Source organism: Podarcis filfolensis, assembly GCF_964270895.1.
Source record: "Podarcis filfolensis genome assembly, chromosome: 8".
NCBI classification, from domain to species: Eukaryota; Metazoa; Chordata; class Lepidosauria; order Squamata; family Lacertidae; genus Podarcis; species Podarcis filfolensis.
This window is the reverse complement of record NC_139611.1, coordinates 79,172,336-79,198,866: the sequence shown is the minus strand read 5'-3', so window position 1 is coordinate 79,198,866 and position 26,531 is coordinate 79,172,336. Positions and strand designations below refer to the sequence as shown.

Below are 26,531 nucleotides of genomic sequence, written 5' to 3'. Positions count from 1 at the left end.
AAGCAAGGACCTTTGTCGCTCGGCCCAGCAGTAGCCGAGCGCGAGTCCATGGCCCCGTAAACGCTGGCGGGGATTCCTGCCCGCCCTCCCCAGATCTCTACTCAGGAATGTGCGCGACCCAAAGGGTTAAAGCTTCAGTGCGGGGGGGGGGAGGGGGAGATGGAGAGGTTAATGAATTATTGAGTAAGTCAAGGGTAAGAAGCAAAGAGCCTCCCACCGGGAGCAGGCAAGATTAATTCAATTAGGGGATGACGGCACTCACGCACACTCCTGCCAGCTCACGTCAACAGAGTTGCATGCGGGGGGGGGGGGCAGCAAAATCGGGACGAAGCTCGTGTGCGGGCAGCCGGCCGTTTTATAGTGATGCATGCATCCAGCATCCTCTCTAATGCTGCCGGGCCCTCACATCGCTGCTCCGTAGGGGAGGCATCGCTGTTGCTAAGAGACAACCAAGTCTTTTGGTTCAGGCCTTGCTTCCCAAAATAGCAGAGCCAGCAAGAGGCCGCACCCGCCACTCTTCCCCCGTCTTCCTCAGAAGGGACAGCAGGTGGATTGACCTCCCCAGCCTCCCTCCCTCCTGGCAATAGGTGGCAGGTGCCACCTTCTCCTGGCCCAGCTCTCGCCCTACTATAGGCCCGGATCCAGCTCTTTGTGGAAGGCCCCACAAGGCTATGTTACCTGCCTGGAAATAAGATTTGAAGGATGTGTTTAATTATTAGGATCCGCACCAGGACAGTGGGGCTTGAAGGTCACAGAACTGTCAGTTTGGAAGGGACCGCAAGGGTCATCTAGGCTAATCTTTTTGCCCAGCTTGGGTTTCGAACCCATGACCTTGGGATCGAAAGTCTCATGCTCTACCAACAGTCACTGGGGTAGTCGTAGGCCAGTGGCCCTCTCGCTCAGCCTAACTTACCTCACAGGGTTATAGTGAGGATACAGTGGAAGGGCAGGGAACTGCCACATAGCCCTGAGCTCCGTGAAGGAAAGGGCGATTCATAGATAGCCCAAAAAGTGTGTTCCAACTGTGTGTTTTTTTATCAGGACCTTTTCTGATGCCCATCCCAGGCAAACCACTATCTCTGCTTCGAGAGATGCATGTTAAAAAATGTCCCTAGCATGTCACCTTCCTTCTCTCACACACTCCCCAGATCTTAATAAATTGAGCGAGTTGTGTACCAAACCTGTCACCGCTGCACAAAAATGCACACGCACGAATGCTCAGGCTATAGAATAGTGTGTTTATTGCCATAGCTGGCAAGGTTCATTTCGCTTATTTGATGATCTGTTCTAGAACAATTGTGTTCCCTGTACAAACACCCACCCCAGCCATATTTCTTGAACTGAACAACACCCTCTTTGCCTTTCGGGCCATGCAAGCCAGGTACGCAGGCAACCATCAGAGCTATGAGGTATGTTTAAGGTACGGGGAAATGTCCCTGTTTCCCTCTGAGAGACACTGCCAGCTTTTGCTGCCGTCCCTTTGGACAAGAGACTCTGCTTTGCACCAGAAGGTCCCAGGTTCAGTTGCCAGGTAGGCCCAGGAGACACTCCCTCTATGAAACCCTGGAGAGCATCTACAGTACTTGTGAGCACAGAATCTACGGCGGGAAACCTGTGGCCCTGCAGAGGTTGCTGGACTCCAACTCCCATCAGCCCCAGGCAGGACAGTCAATTGTTAGGAATGATGGATAGTGTAGTCAACACTTAACAGCCAGATTGCTCACCGGAACAATTCATTTCCGGGCCCAAATCAAAGTGCTATGCAGCCTTACACAGCTCAGGACCTCAATACCTTAAGGACTGCCTTTCCCCATACGAACCAACCCGGACCCTGCACTTGTCCCCATTCCCAGAGAGGCTCGGACGGTGGCAACATGAGAACGGGCCTTTTCTGTGGTGGCTCCCCGTCTGTGGAATGCTCTCCCCAGAGAGGCTCGCCTGGTGCCATCATTACATGTCTTTAGGCACCAGGCAAAAACACTCCTCTTTACCCAGGCCTTCAGCCTGGTATGGCCTATTGAATGTGCTGTTGGGGGGTACTGTTATTAAGATTATTTTGTTCACATGCTTTCTATTGGTGTATAAATTGAATGAATGAATGGGCCATCTGGGTGGCCCATGCATCCCCTACCTCAGACATGAGTTATCCTGAGTTAAGATGCCAGAATTGGCACAAGCCATTTTGCTACATATACACAGAGTCCTGCTCTGGGGCGCCTGCAGGTTTTGGCCAACAGGCAACTGACAACCTTCCTCTTTTCGCTTAGGAAGTCTGCTGTCTCCAGAATGACGGAGCCCTGATTTCTGCTGGGTGGGCAGATTATTTCATCGCACTGCAGGCCATGGCAAGAACAGGAAGGACGAGATATTCCGGCACCCACAGCTGCCCCACATTTCCTTCCACTAATTACTCGCTTCAACAAGGGTGCAATGGGACTTTTAGAAGAGCAACGTTTGCAACAGTAGAAGGAGCTGGCTGCCCTTGAGACCAGCTAACTGTCAGAACGTGAGCCATGGTTTGTATCATTTATAGAACCACAGTCAATGGAGAGGGGGGTAAGTCTCTTAAGACTATATTTTAAGGGGTGGGAAGAAGTCCCTGTTCCACAGAGCTTACATTCTAAAAAAATTGACACCAGAGAAGCAACCAGGGGAGAAAAATAAGATGGTAGTAAGAGGGGGAAATGTATTCGGTTTCAGAAAATTGCAGAAATTTATATAGGATTAGACCCAAAGCTTCATGGAAAACACGTCACATTGGCATTTTGGGAAGTGTGTTCCAGGCAGCAAAGGGAAGCAAGGCAGTTGAAGGGACTGTTGGGTGCCTGATTATGAGGACTTATTATTAACGATGTGTGGTTTTTTTGTCCAGAAAGGGGGATTCAATGTAAGGTAGAAAACAAGCGTAGAAATACTAAAACCGAGTGTAGGAAACAGCCTAAAACGCTGCCCAGTAATACGGAATGAAGGTCACATATAGGGATAGTAAAGGTAAAGGGACCCCTGACCATTAGGTCCAGTCGTGGCCGACTCTGGGGTTGCGGCGCTCATCTCGCCTTACTGGCCGAGGGAGCCAGCGTACAGCTTCCAGGTCATGTGGCCAGCATGACTAAGCTGCTTCTGGCGAACCAGAGCAGTGCACGGAAACGCCGTTTACCTTCCCGCCGGAGCGGTACCTATTTATCTATTTGTGCTTTGACGTGCTTTCGTACTGCTAGGTTGCCGTCGTGGGGATTCAAACCGCCGACCTTCTGATCGGCAAGTCCTAGCCTCTGTGGTTTAACCCACAGCGCCACCTGCGTCCCTATAAATAGGGATAGGAGAGTGCAGAAATGAGCATCTAGGAGACCTCAGGATAATTACGTTTGAAGATAGAACGATGCACAGACTCCAGGTGTGCCTATTTTCCAGGGACAGTCCTGGATTTATAAAAGCCATCCCGGTTTCTGATTTGATCCCGGAAGGTCCTGCTTTTCCTTACCGCGGTCCCTGTTTTCATCAGAGAAATGTTGGAAGCCACTCAGAGTGGCTGGGGCAACAAAGTCAGATGGGCAAGGTATAAATAATAAAATTATTATTATTATTATGAAATAGGATGTCCCTATTTTCATTGGAGAAATGTTGGAGGGTATGACAACGCCTACTAAAATCTCAAGCAAGAAATATTGGTAGGGTTTTCAATGACGGGGGGGTGATGCTTCAGAGTCCTTGACAACCTCTTTTTCTTTTTTTCTTTTGCGCAAATCTGCAGAAATTGGATTGCCTGGGTACATCATTTCCAGGCTCATGTTAATAAATTGACAATAATATTAAAAAGTACAGATGTTGCTACAGCACTTCCATGAAACCCTACTTGCACGGCTCCACATATTGCTGTTTCAGAGATTGCGATGGGTAGCTCAAAGAAACAGGGCCTCTTCTGCGGTGAAACTACAGCAGCCCTGGGGAACATCATGGCCCCAGCCAACGATCAGGGATGATGGGAGTTGTAGTCAAAAAGAAAACACCATACAGAGGTTTGCTGACCCTGAACTACGGCATTCTCTCCCCACACTCACCCTCGGAGACAGTGGTCTTGTTCATTCGACAATTGCCTTCTGCAGAATAGCAGGCCTTTATTTTTCGGGAAAGTATTTAGGGATGGGTTATTTTACATGTGCTGGCTCCTGTCTCCGGGTAACTATTAAGGGAAAACACATTTTTTTCCTCCCCAGAAAACCTCACACATTTATTGCCTTAAGTGATACGGCCCACTTAACAAAATGAAACCAAACATTTGATTCTACCGGATCGTAATTTACGTCAGCTGCTCATTCCCATGGAAATCAATGAAACTTCATTCCTTAACTCCCATTGAAACCATTGTGAAAAGTTGAGCAAAATCTAGTTTGCACTCCATCCTTCTCCTCTTACTTACAAGCTCGTTGGGGAGTATTAAGCAAAGTGGTAATGAACGCTCGGACGGACACTGAAAATGCTAGAGACCTTGGTGCTGCGTTTGAGGGTCCCCAACTCTGCTCCACCTCCTTTTGCACCCAAGGGTGCTTGGATAGGTTGCAGCCTAGGTGGAAGAGGAAGCGAGTTCTGCAGACAGGGCTTGCCCCAGGGTAGGACCTGAGATGTGCGCTGTCTCTCTTCCCTGCCACCCCCCAGTCTTGTGCAGCACAAACCGGTCTTTCTGGCAGGCGTGATGCTGGAGGCTGGCTCCGTAGGTATTAAGAGAGGTGAACGAGTGCAGTCCTTTTCAGGCTTGCTGTGGGGTCTTAATATCCTTTAAGCCCCACCCCCCAAAAGCAAACAGGAGCAAAAGGAGGCTATTAATTCCACAAGCATCTCCTCAAACCTTAAGAGATAACAGCCCCAAACAACCACAAACACGCATGGCAGTTTCTAGAAAAGGACTTCAACAACTGGCCTGGGTTTATTTCGTACCAAAAAGAAATTAAGCTCCTGCTTCTGGACATGGCAGATTCTCACGCCTGCACAAGTTAAGCAAACTTGCACAATTTACTTCCATGTGTTTTCTAGTTGCAAAGAAGTCCTATTGCATCCTGATCTTAGTTTACTTCTCCTTGCCCCATTGCCGCTGGCTTCTGAGATTTCCAGAAAGCTTCACTCTTCATTTTCAGTGTGTATATTTGCAACTATCAAGTACCATACTAGAAACTGCTTTGCCCCAATGCCTTTGTTCCTTTAAAACAAAAACCAAAAAACGCAACATACATGCAAACGGAGTTTCCAAAAAAAGAATTCTGCAGTCCATACCGCACTTTCACAAAGTTGCACCATAGAGGGGTAGCAGCCCTTTCTCAAAACTTCCACAATAATGGAGATGGCAATGGGGAAAGAAAGCAGCATTTCCAAAGCAATCTCGGAAAAGCATCTGTGCACCAATAGAGATCAGTCTTCCTCTGCTTGTGGTTATCTAGCCAAAAACTACGAGAGACTTACCAGCAGACTGTGCATACTTCTGGGATACCCCAAAATTATGAAAAATCTGCAGAGGGGGAAAAAACACATCCATAAAAATGGCCCCCTAAGGACATTAGGAGGCCCTTTTTGCATTAGACCAGTGGCTTGTCTAGTCCAGTATCTCAGTGACCAGCCAGATGCATGTACCACCTCCAGCTGCTTCTGTGCGGTTGGTGCCCCTGAATTGTACAACTGCTTAAGAACTCGAAGAGCGTACAGGCCAGTGGTCCATCTGCTCCTGCATCCTGTTCTCACAGCGGTGAACCAGATGCTTGTGGGAAGCTCACAAGCAGGAAGGAAGTGCAACAGCAGCACTCTTCCCTGCTTGCTTTGTTGTTTAGTCGTTTAGTCGTGTCCGATTCTTCGTGACCCCATGGACCAGAGCATGCCAGGCCCTCCTGTCTTCCACTGCCTCCTGCAGTTTGGTCAGATTCATGCTGGTAGCTTCGAGAACACTGTCCAACCATCTCGCCCTCTGTCGTCCCCTTCTCCTTGTGCCTGGTCCTAACATCTTTCCCAACATCAGGGTCTTTTCCAGGGAGTCCAAAGTATTGGAGCCTCAGCTTCATGATCTGTCCTTCCAGTGAGCACTCAGGGCTGATTTCCTTAAGAATGGATACGGTAGATCTTCTTGCAGTCCATGGGACTCTCAAGAGTCTCCTCCAGCACCATAATTCAAAAGCATAGGGGGGGCCATTAGGTGGCGCATCGGAAGATGGCTGACAATAACATCTCTCTGACCCACACGAGGTAATTTGGAGGCTATGATGGGGGTAATTAGCCTCCTTAACCCCCCCAGCATTGTGGGGGGGACGGCCCTTGCCTGCTGTGCCCTATACCACCCCCGAATTTGTGGGGGTGGGGGCACTAGGCACAAAGCCCTCCTGTGGGATTCCGGCACTCCTGGACGCCGTCCCTGATTCGCGCCGCTAGTTGCAAGCATCTTCAAAAGAAACAATTTGGACGAGATAAATTGCACGTGCTTCAAGGAAAAAGGGGAGTAAAGACTGCTGACAGAAGAGATCTCTGATAACAAGACAAGAATAAAATATGAGAAGATACGTCAAGATACGGTATGACTGAGGGGGGAGGGGGGAAAAAACCTGCCTTCCTTTTTCTTATGTGATTTAACAAGAATCCCCTCCCCTAATGAGTCAGAAACTAAGGACTTAAGCTGTGGATTTAAGGCTGTGTGGAGATAAACTTTCGAACCAAAGCAATGTTTCAAGATGAAGCTGGAAAGCTAAGAGTTTTGGAATGACGCAGTTAAAAATGCCGTCGCCATTTTGGGAGGCATTGTTGAAGCTCTTGGGTCTGGGAGGAGAAAGAGAGAAATAGAGTTGTTTACATATCGTGGATCAACTTCTCGGTGGGACTTAAGAGCGACAAATGCCAAATTTATGATGGAAAGAGCGATGTTATCTACGAAGGAGATATATGGAAACCATCTGGACTTAGTGGAGGAACGGGAAATCCACACAGGATTATTATTTTGTTTATCGGCTTAAGGAGACTAACAGAAGAGATCGTAAAGGAAAAATAGAAATTATATGAACAAGATATGATGTGGAAACACCAAGATAAGACTGGATAGAATTATGAATTTTGTTTGGACTGATTGGGACTGATTTGGACATTAACGCAGTAATAAGAAGATGATCTGAATCCCCCTTTGGATCTTGAAGTATGGGTTCCCCCAACAAAATTTAAAAATTTGGCTTTGTAATTTGGAATTTATGTGATGTGATTTAATTTGATGTGATTGGCCAGTTAATAAAAATTATTTAAAAAAAACAAAAACAAAAGCATCAATTCTTCTGCAGTCAGCCTTCTTTATGGTCCAGCTCTCACTTCCATACATCACTACTGGGAAAACCATGGCTTTAACTATACGGACCTTTGTTGGCAAGGTGATGTCTCTGCTTTTTAAGATGCTGTCTAGGTTTGCCATCACCTTTCTCCCAAGGAGCAGGCGTCTTTTAATTTCGTCTTTTAATTTCCCTGCTTGCAGTTGCAAGCAATTGGTATTCAGAGGCATGCAAATGGCCTAGATCAGGGTTTCCCCAAACTCTGGCCTCCAGCTGTTTTTGGACTCCCACCATCCCTAGCTTGCAAGACCAGTGGTCAGGGATGACCAGTGGTCCCTGACAAGTGGGTGGGAGAACCAATAATGGAGGGACAAAGAGGGCAGTGAAACTGCCTTGATGTGCTGTGCTGTTTTAATAATTCCATCTGGTCCGCTTTAAAACAAACCAGCTTGATTTGCAGTCCCAAGATTCGCTTGTGGCTCAGAATGCAGTTATCAAATCACGCTTCTGCATTTTGATGTAGAGCTGGACATAAAAATACGTACGATTTAAATGCAACTAGAGCTTTGTTTTTAAATCCACATCAACGGGAAACCTATCAAACACATGCAGAACTGACATGGAACTAGGAAACACATCCATCCACCCATTGCTAATTGATCAGCAGAGATGGGCACCCTGTGAAGCTTCAGATGCAGTTAAGACTCCAGTTCCCATCAGGTTCAGCTGGTGTAGCCTATAGTTCAGATTAACATCTGAAGGTTCTCTAGCTCCAAAGCACAGGGGGAAAACATCTCGTTAAGTGGGCTCGCATGAGGATTGTGAAACCAGTTCTGATCCCGAAAGCAAATTCCTGTGCCTAGGAGTCACCGTGCTCTTCATCTGAAGTGTACTGGAGCAATCTCTGCCATTATTTCGCATCTGGCTCTGGTTGGGGTATCTTCATGTCCAAATAATAATTGGGGGAAAAGAAATACCCGAAGTTGGCCTAACCCTGCCCTAGGCCACCCTCACTCCTTCCTTCAGGCCAGAACACAGCTCACTTCCACTTGCTCCATGAACAGTCTTCAACAGGCCTGCCTTCAGGACTCAGCAGCTTTTAAAATAAGGTATTAAGAGGTTCCTCGGTGAGAATAATCAATAATGGCAAAGGAGGATTGCACCCAATGTAGCAGTACGTTCCATTAATGTAAGGATTTACACTTGTGCAACAGAACCTCCTCCCTTTTCCTCTCGTACTGTTCTAGGGTTCCCTCAATCCTCTGGAGCAAATTTGGGTCCCTTGTGCTAATGGAATCCGTGTCTTAGATAATGTCCATGGTTCTTTGACGGACAGCTTGCTCACTACAGTACTGTCCTGTCTTCTACCGCAAAGGACTGTCACAAGGGGACTGTCCCAGGGACCACTTGGATACATCCAGAGGTACAGTAAGGTCTGCTGGCCTTGCCAGCATCCCTGTTTATAACTCTGGAGTATACGATGATCCCCATGCCACTTATCACAGCGTTGAGCATTTTCCAAGCGTGCATATTCAACCAGCGTTGACTAGGATATAACAGGGCTGCTCCTGTGGATCAGCAGTGTCTCTGTGGGAAATATATAGCCGCAAAACATACCCCTCAAGATTAGCTCTTTGCAACGGGATCATCTGCAATTTTGCGGCCTTGGAACACTAGGCACAACCCTAGAAGGGATCCTTTAAAATGATTCTCCACAGGTTTCCACTCGCAGAAAGGAAATGTGGGGCGGCTAGCAAGCAAGCCCAGGGCTCCTTGCAAAGCACGTTCGATATTCAGGTTAAGATAGGAAAGGAAAATGTGAAAGAGAAGTTTTTCATCAGCCTTGAAGAGTTTGAGGGAAGGAGAAATCTCATCCTAGAAATTCTATGCATTATCTTTAATCAGAAAGCAAGGCCTCTTTGGAGAACCTGTGGCTCTTCAAATATTGACCATCCTCACTCAGGCAGATGGGTCTGGAGGACCACAGAATCCTCACCCCTACCATGTTACAAGCGGAGTCATATATGCATCTGTAAGGGACGTGGGTGGCGCTGTTGGTTAAACCACAGAGCCTAGGACTTGTCGATCAGAAGGTTGGCGGTTCAAATCCCTCCCATTGCTCGGTCCCTGCTCCTGCCAACCTAGCAGTTTGAAAGCACGTCAAAGTGCAAGCAGATAAATAGGTACCGCTCCAGTGGGAAGGTAACCGGAGTTTCCGTGCACTGCTCTGGTTCGCCAGAAGCGGCTTAGTCATGCTGGCTACATGACCCGGAAGCTGTATGCCGGCTCCCTCGGCCAATAAAGCGAGATGAGCGCCGCAACCTCAGTCTGCCACGACTGGACCTAATGGTCAGGGGTCCCTTTACCTATATGCATCTATAGCAGCATAGTCTGGAATTTTACCTTTTCAAGAATCTCAGCTTTTATCATCTCGAATATGTCTACCAAACTCTGCTTGTAAATCCATGGGCAATAATCCCGACCCTCTTAGAAGCTAGAGGTGGAGAAATAAGCTTCCACTATTAAGCTTCATGTGGCAGAATTCAGATGTTCTTGGTAGAGAACTTGCAGTCAGTGCAGAACCACTTTTTAGGGAAACGTTATAGCAACGCACTCAAATCAAGAGCAATGCATTAAACAGTAACTTTCCAAGATTCACGAAGCTGTTTTCTTTTTCTAAGGGAGCACAAAGTTATGAAATCTCAAAACCCTTTTATTGGTGTGTTTTTTTTGTTTTTACATTCTTAAAATGAGACACCCCCATTTCCTCGATATGTACAAGAATTTGAATAAGGCTGTATATAAAAAAAAAACCTTTAGCATGATACCTCGTTATGTCCACCCTACAAACAGCAGGTTATGATCGAAGACCTAGCCTTCCGGGATTACAGCACCCTTCCCAAACCCGTTTTGAGCAGTGGTTTTGCTTTTTCGTCTGGATGCAGAAAAAACAACAGACAACATTTCTCTCTCCTGCTGGGACATGGAAAAAGTCTCTTTCCTGCTTGAATGTGGGGTAGCTGAAAACAAAGGCGGGTATGCCTGCCTGGGTTTGGGGCGCAATTAGGAGGTACACAAGTGTTTGTTTGGGGGGGGGGAAGATCCCTGCTTTGTTTTTTTTTGCAAGGCACTGTCATCCTGCAGTCACCCCCTGGCTCCAAATCTCCCTTTTTGACAGAAAGGGGGAGATGGGGCAGCTTCTGGCCCTCCCTTGAGGAGGGATTTATTCAGCGAGGTGGCGAAACAGTGCCTTAATTTGGGGGTGGGGGAAGAGGCATGGAGAGAGGAAGGGTGGGGGGTTTCGTGGGACAAAGAGTATTGGAAAAGTAGGGTTGGGAGAAAAGAGAGAAAAAGGTGTGGCCACTATCTTGGAAAAAGCACTTGCAACAGGCACTTAAAAACCCCTTTGAAAACCCACCCACCCAAGACCACAGTGGGATAGGCAGAGAGGGGGGGGACACTGTGACCAAGCCCACTATTTCATTTTTGGTTACATAAAGCAATGGATTATGAAGGAGTTTCTTTGGAGAGGTGGGTGGGTGGGTGGAAATCCCTCTTCTGTCATTATTCTGGATCCCAAGGTTTCACAAATATACCAACTTACTATTTATAGGAGAGGAGAGATGGGCTGGGGGAATAGATTAAGATGATGCTCTGGACTCAAGAGCAGTCCAACACTCTCTGCCCTAGGAACCTCTAGCAAATGAGGTTGGTTTCTGTGTTTTTTTGGTGGGGCAGGGGAAGAGCATGGTTGAGGGGGGTGCATTTTATTTTTTAAAAGGTACATCACTTCTACATAATATAAGTTAGAAGGGGATATTAATTACCCCACAACCCACTTCTTGGGCGCTATTAAAATGGAGTGAGATGCATGAAAAATATGGCTAATTCTCTTCTCAATCCCCTGGAGGATTAAAAAGTGTATTGTGCTTTAAACTTGCCAATCGCAAGGGGGGGGAGGAAGAGAAGGAAAATATCAGGGAGGTGGGTTCTTTTAATAAGACCACCCCTTAAAAACCCCCGGGAAGGCAAAACCAAAATTATGAGCTTTCGTTCTTTTAAAAAATAAAAAACCCTACTCATTCCTGCGGGGTTTTCTTTTTTAACAAAAGGCCTTGGACTATATAACCTTAAAGGATTTTAAGGGAAAGGGGGTTGAACAGGAATAAAGAGAACCCTTAAAAGTCGTCCCAGCATATTAATTTTTTAGAAATCCCCCCTCCCCGCAAAGAGTTTATATATATATATTTATATATGTATATAGACACGTAAAAACTGTTCAATATTTTTTTTCACCCCGCCCCCTAATTCTTTTTCTTTCCTCCTTTTTTTTTTCCTTTTCGTCTGGCTTCCAGATAAGAAATAATAATAAAATTTACAGAGTTTCCGGAATAAACAGGGGGCGGAGGGGTGGAGAGAAGGGAAACTGACAAAAGGTAAAAAGATAATCTCTGAGTTAAGGCAGCAAAACCAGCCCCCCTTCTTCCCCCTCCTGCCCATTTTGTCCATCTGTCCTGGGAAGGGAGCCGTGGGGGAGCTGCGCATCCCAGCTCTAGGAATCCCGGTTCTCCAGGGTCAGCTCGGCCGTGGCCCGCTGCAGCTCAGTGCTGATCCGCCGGCCGCCCACCCCATCCCCGTGGCTGCTGGCGTCGTCTTCCCCCTTCACCTTCTTGTCATCCGTTTCTTCGGCCCCCGCGCCCGCTTCCAGCCTCTGGTCCTCGCTCCAGCGGCGCTTGAAGCGCAGCTTGAGAGGGATGCATTTGCCGCTCTCCCCGGCGCGGGAGGCGGGGGGTGCGGCCGCCATTGCGGCTGCCGGGGTCTCCTCCTCCTCTTCCAGCTTTTCCAGAGGCACGAGAGGAGCCTTGAAGACGTCCTCGTCGTCTTCGCTGATGTCGGTCACCTCGACGGTCAGGTCCTCCTCCGACTCGCCCTCAGAGATGGGCTCCACCTTGATCTGGGGCAGCAGAGGCGGCTCCGCCCCAGATGTAGAGGCAGAGGAGGAGGAAGAAGAAGAAGAGGAAGATGGCATGCCGCTGCTGGACTCTCCCGGGGGCAGGCCAGGGGGCTGCTGCTTGTCGCGGTTGCGGCGCCCCAACGGCGGCGGCTGCAGCTTGAACTTGAAAGGGGAAGGCGGTTCTTCGGCCTGTGGTGGCGGTGGCGGTGGCAGGGGTGGTTTCTCGAGGCGCTGGGGCTGTGGGATGACGATGTTTGGGTAATGGAGGAAGGCCCTGGGGCTGAGGTGGTAGTTGTACACACTTTGAGTGTGGGCCTGGAGATAGCGCTTCATGTCCTCTGGGTTGAAGGAGAAGTGGGAGCCGCCAGGGTACATAGGGCTGAGGGTGGGTGAAGGGGTGTAGTTCATGTGCGTGGGCGTGAGGGGAAGAGCTGGGGACAGCTGAGGGGGCAGGAGGCCCGCCGGCCCAGCCATGGGAGACACAGGAAAAGGGCTGAGGGGCTCGGGGACCCGTGGGCGCGGGTAGACCCGGAAGAGGCCGTCATGGGTCAAGCGGGCATGGCCAGGCACCGGGGGCCCCCGGAAGCTTCCGGGCTCCCCGCCGCCCCGACGCTGCTCCTCAGCCAGTGACTCCTCCACCTCCGAGTTGGCAGAGGTGCCGTCGCTGCAGTCGCTGACAGAGCCCCGCGCCAGGCGGCGCGCCACGGCCGAGAAGACGCCCGGCGAGCGCAGGTCTTCGGCGGGAGACAGCACATCGGACGGTGTCGAGGGGGGAAAGCGGAAGTGGGAGCCGCCAGACGGCACGGGAGGGGCGCTCTGGGGCACAGCCCCGCCTGCGGAAACGAAGAGAAGTTAGGGAGATCCAACATACGGGAGGAGGAAGGAGGAAGTAGACAAAATTGACCCAGTCCTATCCCCACTTTCCTTCTGTCTTCTATCACATCCCTCCAAAATTCTATTATTATTATTAAATTAAATTAAATTTGCATACCACCCTTCTTCCATAGATCTCAGGGCAGTTGACAACATAAAATTCTAGCATGTACATATCCAGTATCGGCTAGCTGTTCCATTTCCAGGCCTAATTCAAGGTGCCCACCATTCGTGTATAAAGCCTTGATTGACTTATAGAATTGTAGAGTTGGAAAGGACCCTGCTGATCTGCTATTCCAACTCCCTGCAATTCAGCTGCCCCATACAGGGATCGAACCTGCAACCTTGGAGTCATCAGCACCCCGCTCTAACCAACTGAGTTATCTTAGTACAGTACCTGAAAGACGACCTCCCTCCCTCCCTACATGCCCTCCTGGGCTTTTAGATCAGCCAATCTTCCACCTCCCTCAGAAGTTTGGGTGATAGTGGTGGCCCAGGAGAGGGTCTTCTTGGTGGCAGCCCCCAAAAGTTGTGCAATTCATTCTGGCTTCTTCACTGCACACCCACTGATGTTTCGGGCTTCAATTTGTATCAGCTGTAGCACAGCCCCCAAAAGCTTTTGGGTAGGAACACCAGGGACTGAACCTCATGTACAGAACGCATGCATTCCTATAACAGGTGACTTTGCCCCTGGCCTGGCCCTGTGCACAGGGAAGAGCAGGCACTTGGATTCCAGATTTAGATTCTACATTATGCCTTTCTATGTGTAGCCACCACCATATAGGGGAGGGGTGCTTTGTTCGTACACCAAGGCAGCACCCCCAATCTTTGCAAAAAACAACAACCCATCACTTTCACCACTTCTGCAAGTTGACATGCGCATTCCTCTAATGAAATCCTTTGCTCGAGCCAGGTGAAAGGAACCTTTGGGCCCTCCAGATGGTGCCAAACTACAACTCCCAACATTACCCTTGGCCCATGGATTCCTGATGGCTGGGGCTGATGGGAGCTGTAGCTCAACAACATCTGGAAGGCCAAAGGCTCCCCACACCTGGTTTATACTTTTGGTTTCTTTGCCCCCCCCAACTCACCTGCCATGCCCATGTCAATGAACGGATAGTTGACCAGCACCAACTTGTTGAAGTTGAACTTGTAGGTGAAACGTTTGCCCTTGGTCTTGTGTAGGATCCGCTTGTTGTAGTAGTACCTGAAGGAGGACAAGGCGCAGGAGGAGAAGGGGAAGGTCAGTGACTCACAAGCCCCGTTGAACACCCACTACAGAAACTCTTCAGACACTGAATACTTGGTGGGCAGTTCTGTGGTTCCTCCACACTCAGAGCAGATTTGAGTTTTTTGCGGCCTGGGCACCTATTAAGCACAACCTGTTAACAACAGACAAGTTTCTAGACCTCATGGTGGAACAAGAAATTTATCACTTGCTTGGATGCCTGGGTTACCCATCTCCTCCAGGTGATGGCTAGAGAACATTCATAAAGCTTCATTTTCACCATCCCACAGGAGGCGGAAACAGATTTAAGCCCCTTACTTGCTGCCAGCTCAAGAGTGAAACCTCTGTTCTATTTGTCTCTTTGGAGTTGTCAGCTCCCACAAGCATGCATATTATTTCCTGCTGTGAGGTTATGTTCTCCGTTGCATAGGTGGGTACCGGAGGTGGGGAGACAGTGACTTATCAACCTCCCCCACCACATACATGTGCATGCGCGCAAACACACACACACACACACACACACACACACACACACACAGAGCTAAGCTGCTACAATTCTCAAGAATGCTTTATCAGTCAATCTCTCTTCACAGGGAACTCTGGGAACTGTAGTACTGGGAGGGGGACAGAGGGTATCCTGGCCACTCTCAGCATCCTTAACAAACTACACCTCCCAGAATTCTTTGCAGGAAGTGGTATCATAGTTTTAAATATATGGCGTGAATGTCCCTTTCTGGCTACTAACTCTGTACAGACTCCAAAATGACCATCATTCCGGCTTGCAGCTCTGGTCCGATGAAACGCAAAGAGCTGCCTTGTACCATGTTGGACTTTGGCCATCTTGCCCAGCGCAACCTGCTCTGAACGGCAGCCGTTCTCCAGCAGAGGTCTTTCCTCATCACCTGCTTCCGAATCAGACTGAATCTGGCACCCTCTGCTCTGCAGCCATCCCTCTGCAAAGTGATGGAACCTCCCGGCAGGACTATACGCAAATCACTGTTATCAGGCATGGGGAAGCTTTGGCCAGCCAGATGTCGCTGAACTACAATTCCCATCAGCCATAGCAAGCAGAGTCAATAGCCAGGGAGTGATGAGCATTGGGGCTCAGCAAAATCTGGAGGGCCAAAGGTTCCCAACAGGTGCATTACAAAGCCAGAGGTCTTCCATTTAGATACACAGAACCAATGCAAACCTGAGACTGTGGATTTGGGGTGATGGGAAGACTTGTTCTCAGCAAGGAGCAAGAGAGGCCTACCTCACAGGACCGCTGTGAGGCACCGTTCCAAAAGCAGTACTATGGCCAGGCACAATGGGCTGGTGCGGTTTCACATGCATGCCACACATTTTGAGGCGAGCCTCTTTTGCGAAGATGAGCGGAACAAAACAAAGCAGAGAACGGGGAGCTTGCGTGATTAGCACTAGGGTCATGCGTTTGTGCCCCAAGATGAATGAGCGATTCCTGCACTGCAGGGAGTTGGACTAAATGACCCTCAAGATCCCTTTCCAACCCTATAATTTTATGGTTTATTTAAAATTATGTATTATGCACCAACGAAAGCAAAAAATAAACTCAGAATGAAGTAGGCAACATTTGACGGCTTCCACAACTCATTCTGCTCTGAAGATTCAGAAAATAGTGTATCTGTGTGTGTGGTCAGACAGGGGAAAGGATTAAGCAGAGAAGTGTGTTCACAAACGCAGTGGGAGGCAGACAATGAGCTCTGGGGTCTTCCCCTCTGTTCACTCATCCCTGTTTCTGGATTTCACCAGGTGCTGCCAAGCTGTTTCTGGAGCCGTTAAGGACTAGCACCATGCAATGTTTAGAAAATAAAAAAGGCTGCAGTCTCAGGATACAGGTTTCCACTCCATATATTGGTTCCCAGGGTTTACACAGCAGTTGCACAGGTGTGAAAAACACAGCCAGGTTTGAACAGCCCAGGAGGGTAGGGACAAGGGAAGCAGACTCTTGGGGTTTCTCTTTCCAGTACCCTTTTCTGCCAGCTCCCGCCCCCCCCCCCGACTCACCTCAGGGCCCGGCTCAGCTTGTCGTAGTTCATCTGGGGCTTGCACTTCCGCACCCCCCACAGCCTGGCCACCTCGTCCGGGTCCTTGATGACAAACTCGCCGTAGTCCCCCTGCCAGGCGATGACATCATGATATTCCTCTTTGCGCAGAAGCTCCAGGATGAAATGCCACAGCTGGATTTGGCGCGAGCCGGGGCTCGACTCTGGCTTGTAGGCCCAGTCTGGGAAGGCGAACCCTGGCAAGGAGAAAAGTAGAGTTAGCCAGCTCGGGATGGAGGAGGCAGCAGCCAGGTTGCGCGGTGGGAGGGGGGGAGAGAAGAGAGAAGCAAGTAATTTTCCTGTTAAAAAAAAGGAGGAGGGGGAGAGACTTGGAACAAAGGTACTGCCATTTCCCATACTCTGACCCGCTTCCCGCATCCCATCGGTAAGTGCTGACAGTAGGGCACAGTGGTTACAGCCAAGGGAGGGCTGGAAGTTCAGGACTCTGCTGGCCCATCTCCCCGCAGGATGAAACTACGAGGCGCATGGATTTCTCTCCCCTCCCTGCCACCCCCCCCAGCGCACACACAGGGAGGGGAAAAACAGGAAACCGGCGGCTGCTGCTGCCGCCGCCGCCTCTCCTCTTGTGCAGCCAGGAGGCTGGGAGGCCGGCCAAGCCGCCTTGCGACTTCCAGGCTGGGTCCCAACCAGATCCTCCTCCAAGCGTGGGTGGGAGGGAGGAACAGCCCAGGCTTGCCTCTTGATGTTAAGCCTCCCTCTACCTGGGAGGGAGGAGGGGGGGGTGCGAAGAAGCCAGAGCTGGCGGCCTCCATCAGCAAACTTACAGAGTCCTGCCCCGGGGACCCATACCTGCACAACAATCTCCACCCCGAGAGCAAAACACACACTGAGCGAAAGGGGGGGGGGAGGAGACCTAAGGGGTGCAGCTCAGCAACTCTGTGAAGAATCAGCCCCATTATGGCACAGAGAGAGAGGGAAGCATCAACATGTTTAAAGGGGGGGGGAGGAGAAAGGGGGGAAGGAAGGCTCTTTGTGCCATGTTCTCACTGGGCAAGGGGGGGATGGTTAGTGGCTGAGGTCAGCAGCTCCCAGACAAGGGGCCCTTTTTTCCAGCCACGAGGCAGCAGCCTAGCCCAGCCCCAGAGCATTCCTGGGGAGGGGGGTGGCTGTGGGGCTGCTGCTGCAAGGGGGGGCGCGCGCGCCTGGAAAACACAAGAGGACGTCAGAAGCACACCCAAGGCCTAAGACTACCCCGTGCGTAGTAGGCCTGCGTTGGCAGTACCAAGGGTCAAAACTTTTTTGAGGAGGGTGGGACGCAGGCAAGGGTCCCCAAACACCCCACAGACTTGTTTCTGACACATCCTGGGATTGGGGGGGGGGGGTAACACGCCTGTTCCCACCCACCTCACCAAATTTTAGCTGCTCTCTCATAAACAGGAAGTCGGAAGGGAAAACAATAGGGCTGTTTCCATGCTGGCCCTGCAGGGAATGGGGCCTCCCACTAGGCCCGAGGAACAGAAGGGGTGCGCCCATCACCCACAAGTTAAAGCGATTTTTTTGGGGGGGGGAGCTCTCCCTAAAGGATCCTGGGGGCCCTTCCAGTTTGGACACGCTCCGACCTCTGCGCGCCTCACAAACTCAGTGCCACGCGAACCCACCGTTTGGTTTAAAATGTATTTACACCCCATCTTTCCTTTCGTCAACAAGACTCACAGGGTTGTAGGTAAGCCCTCCCAACAGCCCTGCGAGGTAGCTCAGCCCAGCAAACAGACTGGGTGGGGGGGATTTGAATCCAGGTTTCCCAGGTCCTGGGTCCAGCAGCCTCAGCTCCAAGGGCAATGCCACTCTCTTGTGTACGGGTCAGTAGGGCATGCCTGGCACACCAAATCCATACAGAGAAAGCAGTTGAACTCCCTCACGCAGCAACGAGTATATGGGTGGTTGTAGGGAGACCACCACCCCACAACCTTCTTCGCTTTTCTCTCCGCCCCCCCCTCACCAAACCCATCATGATCTCCTTGGCTTGAAATTGCTGAGCCTATGCCCAGTGCCTTGGGGGAGGGGGGTGTCTGAGCTTTGCCGGGGGGGGGGGGGAAGGAGGGGGGCACTGTGGTTTCCCATTTCCCAAACCCCAGGCGCTCTGAGCCCATCAATAATTCAGGGCCCTGTAATGGAGGCTGGGGACGCGGGCGGGCGCCGGCTCAAGGGCATCTCGGCGCACAGACCAAGCCATTAGGGTGGTGATGTCATCCGGAGAGGAGAGGGGGGGTGGGAGGGCTAGAGGTGGGTCCCATAGATGCATGCCTTGGGGGGGGGCGCTCCAAAGCTATTCCGTGTTGTGTGTGTGTCCCAACAGCCCCAGCACCCATGAATTCTCCAACAGGCAAAAGGGCAGGGCTAAAGTGCGGTCCACGCAGGGATGGGGAAGCAGAGTTGTGCAGCGCGCGCCCCCCCCAACCACAATTTCAGCTGAGCATCTTCCTCGCTGCCTTGCTCCCTGGCACCACAAGGGCCTTTTACAAACAGAAACCACCCCGCTCCCCCCCCCCACAAAGTACCAGTCTCCAAGCAACAGGCAACAGCAAGGGAGACAAGAGGCTAAAAATAAACGGGGAGGAAGGGAGAAAAGGCACAGCGTGAACTGGGCAGCACCCCAAGGAGAGGCAGCCACAGGCACCCCACAACTACGCACTGGCAGCATGGGGAGGCACAACAACCCCCCGCCCCGATGCCCGGCACAAAAGCAGCTTCAGATACAGCAGGTGCCCATGCAAGACTCTTGGTTCGAAAAGCAGCGGGGTCCCTTCTCCCCAATATCAGCCACATTTGGGGGGGGGAGAGGAGAAAGTTTGGAGCAAGTTGCTCCCTCTTCTTCACAAAAGGAGTGCATTGTGAAGCATCAAGCTCAGTAGCACCTGTTTGAGGCTGGTGGAAGGGGGGGGGGAGAAGCCATTTCCAGGTACATCTTAGGTTCCCCTATATGCCCCGCTTGACTCCTGGTTTCGCGTCCCATCCAGGCCCCCCAATTGTTTTCCACCAGCAGTGGAGTGGGTGGACGACATCCCATCTCCCAGTTCCTGTGAGTTGGAAGAGGGTGGAAGGGGGGGGCGAGAGAAAAAGAGGGGGCCGGGGAAGAAACAAGCCAGCCCTGCTCCCCTTGCCTCCCCCGGCTGCAGCATGTGAGTCAGCCCCAACTCTCTCTCTCTTACACACACACAGTCCTGTTCTCACTAATTAGGAAGGCGGTGGAGGAAAAGGGGGGGGGGAAGGCCGTGACATCAGCCGCCTGCAAAGAACTAAACACAGTGTGCTGAATGGGCTACTGTTCTCCGGCTGGTGCTACCAGATACACTCCCCCCGCCACCCCCACCAGCGGAGTCCTCCCAGGGTGTAACAGAGCCGGAGGAGCAACCCCCTCCCCTCCGTCGTGGAGTTTAAGGCGGGTGGGGGCCCTTCACATGATTATGACAATCAGGGCATTTCTCCCAGCAATGCAAAACTTCCCCCGAAATGTCTTTGCATAGGATTGCTTTTCCAGACATGGACACCACACATTAAAAGAAGCAGAAACCTCATGTACCAGGATAGCCTGGGTGTCAGCAGGAGGCCTTATCTGTGGGAGAGGGCTATACCTCCACCCTTTTAAAAAAAGGAATAGAAAAATGGCAGCGTTCATGTTGTCAAGACAAAAATTGTGTATGTGTATAGTGGTACCCAATTGCAGGCTCATGCACCTGATGCTGCGAGATGCAGGCTGGCCCTCAGTGATGCTAGCGAACATTTGCACGGCCCCTAAACTAAAAAGTCTGGGATAGGGAACATGTGGCCTTCCAAATGGACTGTAAACCTCCATCCAATGTAAGCTGGGAACCCAGACGCACCTGTGCTAAATGATGCACAAAGAATGGTGCGTCTGCCAATGATATTGCACGCTGGAACCAACTCACCTGTGTACATCAGGCCTCAGGTGAGTGGCGGTGGTTGGGGGGAGAGGAAATTTGGCTTCCTGGTCCACCCTACTCTTCTCTTCTCTGCAGGGCAATCCTGCAGTTGGGTTTGACATCCAAGCTGCTGCAATCATTTTGGATCAGGGCGGTTGGAGGGAAGGGGGTATAGAGTCCCGTCAGCTAAAGAGGAAAGGCCTCTTGCAAAACTTTGGTCTCCTCTTAACCAAGTGTGGGGTGCCTGCTATGGGGGCAAGCCAACTGGAAGATCCTATGGCAGGAGAAGGGGAGGAAGAGGAAGAGCCTGGCAGAGCTGACAGCCGGTTAAAAGGGCAAGCTCTTCTGACACCCCCCCTCCCCTCCAGTTGCCTATCCTGCAGACCAGGCCTGTCCTGCTGTTTAGATTCTCACCAACTAACACCCTCCCAGGAACGCACCAGGCACATTCCTGTTCCTATGGCCGGGAGAGAGAGAAGAGGGGAGAAAGGAGCATGGTGCTTGTTGCATTGCCCCATTGCTCAAATACACAATCCTCTTATCATTTTACACCCACCCAGAAGCTCCCTCTCAATGATCAGGCTGCAGAGATTTAATCTTCCAGGGAAAGGGTTTAGGTTGCTATCTCCTCTACTAAAATAAAGAAGTAGTTATGCAGACACACACACACACTTCCTTCTTTATTCACAAAAGTCCCATTTGCACCCAAACCGAGGAACCCAGGATCACACCCACCCTATTATCCTTGCCTTCCAAGTCCTACCACAACACGCCACAGCCAAGAGGGTTTTCTCCCCCCCGCCCCCCCCGCCATTATTTCAAAGTGGAAGAGGCAGAAGACCGTTTCAACAAGTCCTCTGCTGCCACCCACCCTGCGCCCATGGGCTGTTGCCACCATGTCTCCACCAACTCAGCCACCTCCTTTGCCAACCCACGGGGAGGTTGGCGGCAAAAACCACCGTCTGTTGGCTGGCAGTGCCCCCCGCTCTGGCACGAACCAGAGGCAGGCCTGTGCCAAGGGACTGGCTGGCTGGGTGGGGTGGGGGAAGACGACGAGACACCAGCCGTCCCTACCACAGAGCTCGTGGCAGGTCTGTTGCCACCCACCCAAGCCATACTAAGCAGGGAGAGAGAGCGTTTGTCATCACCACCGAACCCTTTCCAGCCACCTCTCCCAGTCTTTTATGGGTCCCAGATGCCCCATTGGCAAGAGATCTCTCTCATCAAATGAAGCCCACCCCGTTTTCCCATCTCTGCAGGGCTCCAAGGCAGGGAGTGAGGGCTACCAGCCATGCCACACAAACCCATCCGTGGCAGGAGGGCAGCCCGGAGCCACAGCTCTGTCCCAGAGAGGGCAGGCAGGGGGAGAACACCTTTGACCCATGCACATGCCCCAGATGGGGGAACTGAAGGCAATTAGGGGCATTTTCCCTGACAGCGAGAGAGCAGCAAGGCGCACGAAAAACGTACACACAATGCACACAGTGTTCGCAACCCCAGGCTTGGCTTAAGGCTCCTCTGGCCAAGCCAAGCCCTCCACGCCCCCCTTCCTATTTTCCACTGCTTCCTAAGAGAGAGAGAAAGTGTGTGTATGGGGGGGGGGCTGAAACTGCTCCTGCTTGCCAGAGTTCTAGCGTGTGTGTGTGTGTGTGTGTGTGTGTGTTTTATTTCAAAGCTCAGCTGAAAGGGGACTCCATCTTAAAAACACTTTACCTCCTTTTGTCTGGTTGACTAACTCAAGGCTAGCCACACAGAGACCCTCCTCCCTCCCCTCCAAGGAACTATGGTCTGTTTTGAAGAAGGGGCTCTATGGTTATTTGCTCAGGGATTTCCTGGAAGACAGCAAAGAAGAAGAAAAAGTGGGAGGGGGGAGGGAGAAGAGAAGAAAACTGGAAATTAAGTTGATATCTCTTTAAATCACACACCCCCCCCTTTTACACACTCCAAACCACACCACCCCTGTGACTAATCCCCGGAGCCAGAAGCTAAAAGGGCTGGAATTCAATCCCGGCTTCAGAAGGGGGGGGGAACCCTTAATATTACATCACTCCCCAATACTAACAGCTTTCTTAAAGCCACATGCACAAGTCTACCATTCTCTGGCTTTCAGCAAGGCAAGCGGGGTGAGGGGGGAGGAGGGAGGGGGGCCCACGCTCAGCTAGTAGAAGCCACATCAGAGGCCGTCTGCATGAAGCATGCCAGCGAGGGGTGGCAATAAAGACGAAGCCAGACACCTCTTTCCTCCCCCCCCTCCCGCGCCAAAAACAAAGTTGATGGGGTTTTTTTTAAAAAAGCGTTTTTCAGACGGTGGAAAAACTAAGCGCCTTGCAATTGGGATCTGAATGCTTTCAGATCTGGGATCTGCGTTCGCTCTGTGTGTGAGAAAGATTCCAACATGGGGGTTAACGCTGCAAGATTTTATTTTCCTAGCGGCTTGGGCGAGGCCCAGGAATTATTATTAGGGTTTCTTTTTTTTCTTCTTTTTTTTTAAACAGACGCCCAAAGAAAAGAACTTTCCCAGAGTTTAAGGGGAAGGGGGGGGGGAGAGAGAAGAGTTTTCAGTGGCCTCGATTACTGCAAAAGAGGAGGTGTGAGAGAAAGACAAGTCCGAACAGAAGCACTTCAAAAAAAAAAAAGACACACAAGATTCCAGGAGACAGACAATCGGGCTCGGAAGGGAGGGGGGAGGGTGGCGCCAGGGGGGGATGGGGTGGAAGCTCTGAACAAAACCAGAGAGTGAGAGAGAGGAAGGAGAGGGGGGGTGAGAGAGAAGAGAACAGAGGAAAGAATCTGACCCCTCCCCAGAGCCTCTGCCAAATAAAAATAAAAATAAAATTTAAAGGAACTGCTGTCTGTCCACACACACACAATGCAAAAAGATTTTTTTAAGCCCCTTTCAAACAAATTGTTTCTCCACCTCCTAATGCAACCTCAGCTTTATTTCGTATCCGCCTCCCCCCCCCCCCGCGCAAACTCCTTTCAAGGAGCAAAGTCCACCAACCACTTGCCCTCAAACGGAAACCGCTGCAAGGCCATTTTTAAGACGGCAACCCCCCCCCCCGGCAAGAGCCCAGCTTAGTAAAAGTGATCCGGCAACACTCCCACACACATCTAAGTGTACCCCGCTTAAAGGTGGGCAAGCAATTCCTCCCCCCGCAATCGCCAATCCAGTGAATTCAACTCAGGCCGGATTTTGAATCTTGGTTTTTTTGGTGTTTTTATTTCGAGAAGCGGGGAGGGGAGGGCATTCTTCTACAGAGACACCCCCTTCCTTATAAAGAGGTTAAAGTCCAGAATTTGAGGTTGGAGATTAACCCCCCCCCAAACCCGCTACAAGAAAACTGAAGCTACATTTAAGGTAGCATTTGCCAGCTGGTGTAAAAGAGGGCCCCGCCCGCCATGTACCTGGCTTACTTATGTTTGAGGTGGTGGGGAGTTTGAGGGTGATAAAGGAGGCATGAGACCCCCACCCCACCCCCAAACCAACTAATGCACAACTTACAAGGCCACCCACCACACCGCCGCGCTTCCACTGACCATCCCCGCCAGGCCACCTTAACACCACGTTGTTTGTCGGAAACAAAAGTTCCTTTTTCGAACGCAGAATTTCCAGTTCGGAACGCTTTGTAACTTTTTCTCCGTTTCACGGGCTCCCCTCGCTCCGTATTTACATACACGCACGCCGCGATGCGCCGTGAACCGTTTCCACTTGCCAACAATATCCTCCAGATTTGATTTTTGATTTTTTTTGCGGGGGAATATATAACACACACACACCGTAACCAGGGAAAAGGAAATCACATGCCTCGTTTGTCTTTTTACCGTGTTATCACTTTTAATCGCTTCCAAGGTGACAATGGGACGGGAGGAGAGCGCCCCGGCCACTTCCCCAGATCCGAAGTTCACCCCTTTCCCCAAAGCGAACGCAAACATCCCCCCCCCCAAATTCGGCTATGGATGTCTAATCCGGTTTCGGCAACGTGGCGTTGAGTAACGTCTCTCCAACATCTCCCCACCCCACAGCCCCCCAAAGAAAACCCACCGGGATTCAGTCCATCCGAAATCCGGTTTCAAAAACTCCCACAACCTCACGGCGGTGGGACGGTTGGGGGTGGGAAGTAGAGAGCGGAAAAAAGGGAGAAACACACATAGCCCGAGGCCTCCACAATTGCCACACACGCAGATTCCACCCCCACAAATCAGGGCCCACACAGCCTCAGTCACCCCCCCCCATTCATTTCCCTGCCCCCTCAGTCTGCCAGCAGCACCCAGAACAAGCGGGCCTGGGGGGGCGGGAGAGAAGCACCCAGGGCGCCCCCGACCCCCCCACCTCCCCAAAGTCGCCCCCATAACTCCGCTCACGCCCCCCACCCCCTCCATTCCAGGACAGCAGCGGAAACTCCCGGCTGGAGCGCTCCGTCCCGAGGCCGAGCGGGCACCGCCACGCGCGAAACGGAGGAGCCGGGCAGGGAAATGCAACAGGTCCCTACGCCGCTCCTGCTCGCAAACTCCGGCGGAGCCCGGAGAAGAGAGGGGTGGGCTGCCTCCCGCTCCTCGCCCGCCTCCCTGCGAAAGGATCTCCCCCGAGAGGCTCGATGGACAGGAAACAAGAGTTAAGTAGCCTCCATTAGCTGCCAGAGATGGACTCCGGGAGGGGGAGGAGGAGGAGGGGGCGGGAAGGGGAAAAAAAAAAAACTTGCTTGCACACCATTCCCTTCCCTGCAGGAACCTCCATTGCAGCTTCACTCCAGGCACGGGAGCCGGAGCCCGCTGCGGATCTTGCCTCGTCTCCCTCCCTCGCTCCCCGGTGGATCCCTGCCGCTGCTTGCAGGATTGTATAGAAACGTCTCCCCTTCCTCCTTCCCCTCCCCCGGAGCAGGATCCGTCCCTCTCGGTTCACCCAGGAATCTCTTGCGCGCAGATAACGCACAATCACCCCTTTACCCCACCGGGACCCCCAAAGTCCGAACTCTCCCGGGGTCGTTTTGCTGGGAAAACTTCCCCGCATCTTTCCAACTTTCCAAGCCCACGTGCCGCGGCCGACCCCCCCTCCCTAAGCGACACCCCCCCTTTTACTCCTCCCCCACCGGGGGACCCCCATCTCCCCACCCAAGCTTGGGACCTTCCCGCGGTCCCCACCTGCGTCCGCCGGGGTCTTCATGGCTCCTCGCGCTGCAGCCGCCGGGTTGGACTCGGGCTCTGGCCCCCCTCGCTTTTCCCCCCTCCGCCTCATATGGAGCCGGGACGCCCACGCCCCCCTCTCGTACGTCACCGCCGCGTCGCCATGGACACGCTGAGCCCGCCCCTCCGCCCCAGCCTGGCTCGGCTCCGCCCACAGAGCTCGGGGAGAGAGGGGGAAGTTAAAGGGGCCGCGCGGAGAGGAGCCGCGGGCCGGAGTGGGATGGAAAGTTGTGCGCTTGGGAAGTTAAGGGGGAAGGCAATTGGAAGATGGGTGGGTGGTGGGTGGGAGAGAGATGAGGCACGCATCTACAAGCCTCCCCCCACCCTTTCTGTAATAACAAATGTTTAGTAGCCAGGAAGATTTTGTTAAGGTTGCCATATTTCAAAAAGTAAAATTCCTGACACCTGCAAAATTGTTGAGATTTTTTTTAGGAAACCACCAAAATTGCTGAGATTTTTTTTAGAAACACACCAAAATTGTAAAGCTTTTTTTGGGATCAAACCCAAAGTGTTGAGCTTTTTTGGGGAAATCCTACCCCGAAAATAGTGATTTTAAAGCTTTTTGAGCTGCTTTCCCCATTCCATTGCCATACATCCGGGTTTCCCCTGACCTTTTGCCAATTCAGCAAAATTCTCTGACGCCATTTTTACACCCGAAAACCAGGACATGTAAGGAATTTTCCCAACCTATTGCAAGCCTAATTTTGTGCCAAGGAAAGCTAGGCTTTATTTTATTTATATCTATTTACACAAGGTAGAACCTGTGTAAATTATTGCATGCGGAAAATAAGCCAGTGTGCACCTATTGGATTTGTTTTCCCAACTTTTTTATATTGTAGGTCTAATTGTTAACCTGAGGAATTACTGTCACAAGACTCAGCAGTGATGGCTACTGGTTAAAACGACTTTGAAAGGGGGTCGGACAAATCCAGGGATGAGAGGTCCATCAACAGCTATCAGCCATGATACCTAAACTGAACTTCCACTTTCAAAGGAAGTGTATCTTATCAATACTGGTTGCAGAGGAAGGTGATTGCATCCATGCCCTTT

At 51.3% G+C, this 26,531-nt stretch overlaps 1 protein-coding gene and 1 long non-coding RNA gene across 8 annotated transcripts in view; one reads left to right on the top strand and one right to left on the bottom strand.

The window, feature by feature from the left end:
• The first annotated feature begins 206 nt into the window (after nt 1-206).
• Nucleotides 207-3,533, top strand: LOC310769235. Its single transcript, XR_014551558.1, has 3 exons — nt 207-1,409; nt 2,268-2,991; nt 3,326-3,533. It is a non-coding gene; the product is annotated as an uncharacterized lncRNA (long non-coding RNA).
• A 6,439-nt stretch (nt 3,534-9,972) lies between these two features.
• ERF (ETS2 repressor factor) overlaps nt 9,973-26,531 on the bottom strand; it is a 39,277-nt gene continuing 22,718 nt past the window's right edge. For 3 of the 7 annotated variants that reach the window (XM_083627379.1, XM_083627377.1, XM_083627376.1), the window contains exons 3-5: nt 16,361-16,595; nt 14,199-14,314; nt 9,973-13,067 (exon numbers count right to left, since the gene is read on the bottom strand). In XM_083627379.1, coding sequence (XP_083483505.1) covers nt 11,833-13,067; nt 14,199-14,314; nt 16,361-16,595 — 1,586 coding nt within the window. In that variant the 3' untranslated portion in view covers nt 9,973-11,832. Of the gene's footprint in view, nt 13,068-14,198; nt 14,315-16,360; nt 16,596-16,757; nt 17,016-20,306; nt 22,461-25,439; nt 25,564-26,531 lie in introns of those variants that run through there. The other 4 variants (XM_083627378.1, XM_083627382.1, XM_083627380.1 and 1 more) reach the window with 4 other exon arrangements.